Source organism: Montipora capricornis, chromosome 12 (assembly GCF_036669925.1).
Source record: "Montipora capricornis isolate CH-2021 chromosome 12, ASM3666992v2, whole genome shotgun sequence".
Classification (NCBI taxonomy): Eukaryota; Metazoa; Cnidaria; class Anthozoa; order Scleractinia; family Acroporidae; genus Montipora; species Montipora capricornis.
The window spans coordinates 29,092,438-29,094,937 of NC_090894.1; the positions used below are offsets into that span (position 1 = coordinate 29,092,438).

At 38.7% G+C, this 2,500-nt stretch overlaps 1 protein-coding gene across 1 annotated transcript in view; it reads left to right on the forward strand.

Moving 5' to 3' along the window:
- The window catches only part of LOC138026387 (nematocyst expressed protein 4-like), a 12,376-nt gene that overhangs the window by 145 nt on the left and 9,731 nt on the right, over positions 1 to 2,500 (forward strand). The window contains exons 1-3 of the mRNA XM_068873726.1: positions 1 to 37; positions 766 to 854; positions 1,158 to 1,310. The exon at positions 1 to 37 is cut by the window's left edge and continues 145 nt beyond it. Coding sequence (XP_068729827.1) covers positions 782 to 854; positions 1,158 to 1,310 — 226 coding nt within the window. The 5' untranslated portion in view covers positions 1 to 37; positions 766 to 781. The remainder of the gene's footprint in view (positions 38 to 765; positions 855 to 1,157; positions 1,311 to 2,500) is intronic.

The window sequence follows — 2,500 nt, forward strand, 5'->3', positions numbered from 1 at the left end:
ATTATACTCCATTGAAAAAATTGTTACAAAGAGGACGGTAAGTTCATTTTTTGGCCAACTAAAAAGGTAGTCCGAACGACAATCAAGACAACAAACTTTAAGTAAAAGAGCACAGTACTAGTGGTAAGTCTTTTGAATATCCAAATTAAACGGCATTTTATTCACAAAAAGTGCAGCAAAAACCAAAATCTGTTAGTTTCTTTGTGATATCTTATTTCAGCTGGCGAGTCAAAATTATTACGAAGAGTTCCTACTTGAAGAAAAGAAGGATAAAACAAGTGACATTGATTTAATTCTGTAGGACTATTGCTTTGGTCCTAAGGGGAAAAATGCCCTAAATTTGTTTTGAATTTAAGTCGTATTTTTTTAGCTTGACCTGTTGAGACGATACGTACGTAACATTCGGGCGTCAAGACAAAAGAGATGCACATTTATACCATGTTCTTTTATTTCGTACATATACGATTTTGTGGCGCAGGTATTGTTCTCAGTCCTAGAGATGATTCTTGTTAGTTGGAAAATCTGTAAGACGGTAACTAAGGAATATATTATGGGTGCCATCTTTTTCGAAATTACCAAATTGAGGTTTTCCACACAGTAGTTCGATGCTCATCGGTGGTCTTTACAACTTCATGGTTGTTAAGCTATTCACTAGCAAAAGTACTAATAAGCTTAAGCTGACCTTTGAGCTCACGTTTTCATGAACGACATTCTATACAGCCGCTATTTACACTTTTAATGATGTTTGACTGCATTTTATTACAGCTAACGTCTTGTCTCCATGCAAATGAAAATCAAACGTTGCTGGGTCGTGTACGTCTCTTTATTTGTGGCCAATGGTGTTCTTTCAAAGGGTGAGTTAGATGTAGTCCCATGCAAACGTAACTTACACAAAGGGAATTACGCATGGTGTATCAGCTACAGATTACGACATGTCCACTGTATAACCGTTTGTTTGTTGAAAATCTGTATAGGAATGCCTGTGATTTGATATTTTTAAATTGCAGCGAACAGTTTCTATTGAATGTAAAAAAACTTTGCCTGTTTGCATGTGTCTCAAGTTTGTCATTTAATTTCTTGATAAGAAAGAATCAGGTCCTTTGTGTTAGCGAGCAAGAAAGATAAAATTATGGCATTAAATTATTTGCTTCCCTCAGGTTCTGACGAGACCTCAGACACGTCTGCTTCCGGTATGGAAAGTGGTTCAGCCAGCGATTCCGGTTCCGGAAGTGGAGGGTTTTCAAGTCAAGAATATAAAGAAGATGTATCAGTAATCTTAGAGCTACAAAAATCAATACCATACAAAAGTCGTGAGTATATGGCGTCTTTTATTGGGCACAAATACAATTCTGCACTTATTTCTTAAGTGTTTTCATTTCACCTGGTGAGAAGCACTTACATTGTGTAACAATGAGTTTGCAATGGAAGAGGATTGCAACACTGTCGATCTTTTCAGTCAGGAAACGTTTTGATATTTGACTCACAAGTTGACGCCAGTGGTTTTCGCGCGCGCGCTCAGCTGAAAATCCAATCTCGTTCCAGAGCCCACGTGTCTTTTGGTCAGCGCCACACACGGAGCTCTGGAATAATCAATTTCCGGAACTCCAAGATTTTAGGAGTTCCGGTTTCACCGAAAAGTGAAATAAGGCGATCATTAGAACTCAAGCGTTTACAACAACAGCGACAAATCTTCGTGTTTACAAGTTTAGTTCGAAATTTTTGCGCCATTACAAGCTATTTTACACTCGGTAGTTTAGGCATGAGCAGTTGGATAAATCAATAAGCCAATTAACACAGTTCTGAAAATTGATTATTCCAGAGCTCCGTGTCTTGGCGCTGACCAAAAGACACGTGGGCTCTGGGGGCAAGATTGCTGAAAATCCATTCGATCCTGAGGCTCAGCTGAGCGCGCGCGCACAAACCACACGCTAATGAATCAAAGCGAGTTACCGGAAATAAAAATGTGGCCTGAAAGGGCAAAAAGCGGAAGTAAATTTTGTCGGAGGTGTTGAAGAATACATCAAAATTTAGCTCGATGACCGCTCCGTTTCTTCGCATTCTTAAAGAGAATACTAAAAAAAAACATATGTCATGTAATTTTTTCTATCTTCCAGCAGCGGTTTCATAAATTACTCATGCACATTACGGGTTAGCTAAAAGAATTTAATGGGGCTTTCGAAATTTGAAAAAAAGTACTAGGTCACCAAATTAGTTTTTAAGGTATTTCCACTGGGTCTTTAAGAAGTGATGTACCGTTGCCATGGCAAAGTTCGAGACTCGCAGACACCCTAAATCTCACCTGTCAATAGTATTAGTCACATTGCAAAACGATTCCGTATTAAGAGGATCAATAAACCCACTGTTACCTATGGAAAACCTTTTCGAGCCTCGCCTTAACTCTACCATATTTTCTAAGTGGCCATTGGCTGCCATTTGCCAGCTGGCTTCCTTTATCGCGTCCGTTAAGTTAGAATTGTTTCTTTCAGCTTTTTAAAGCATT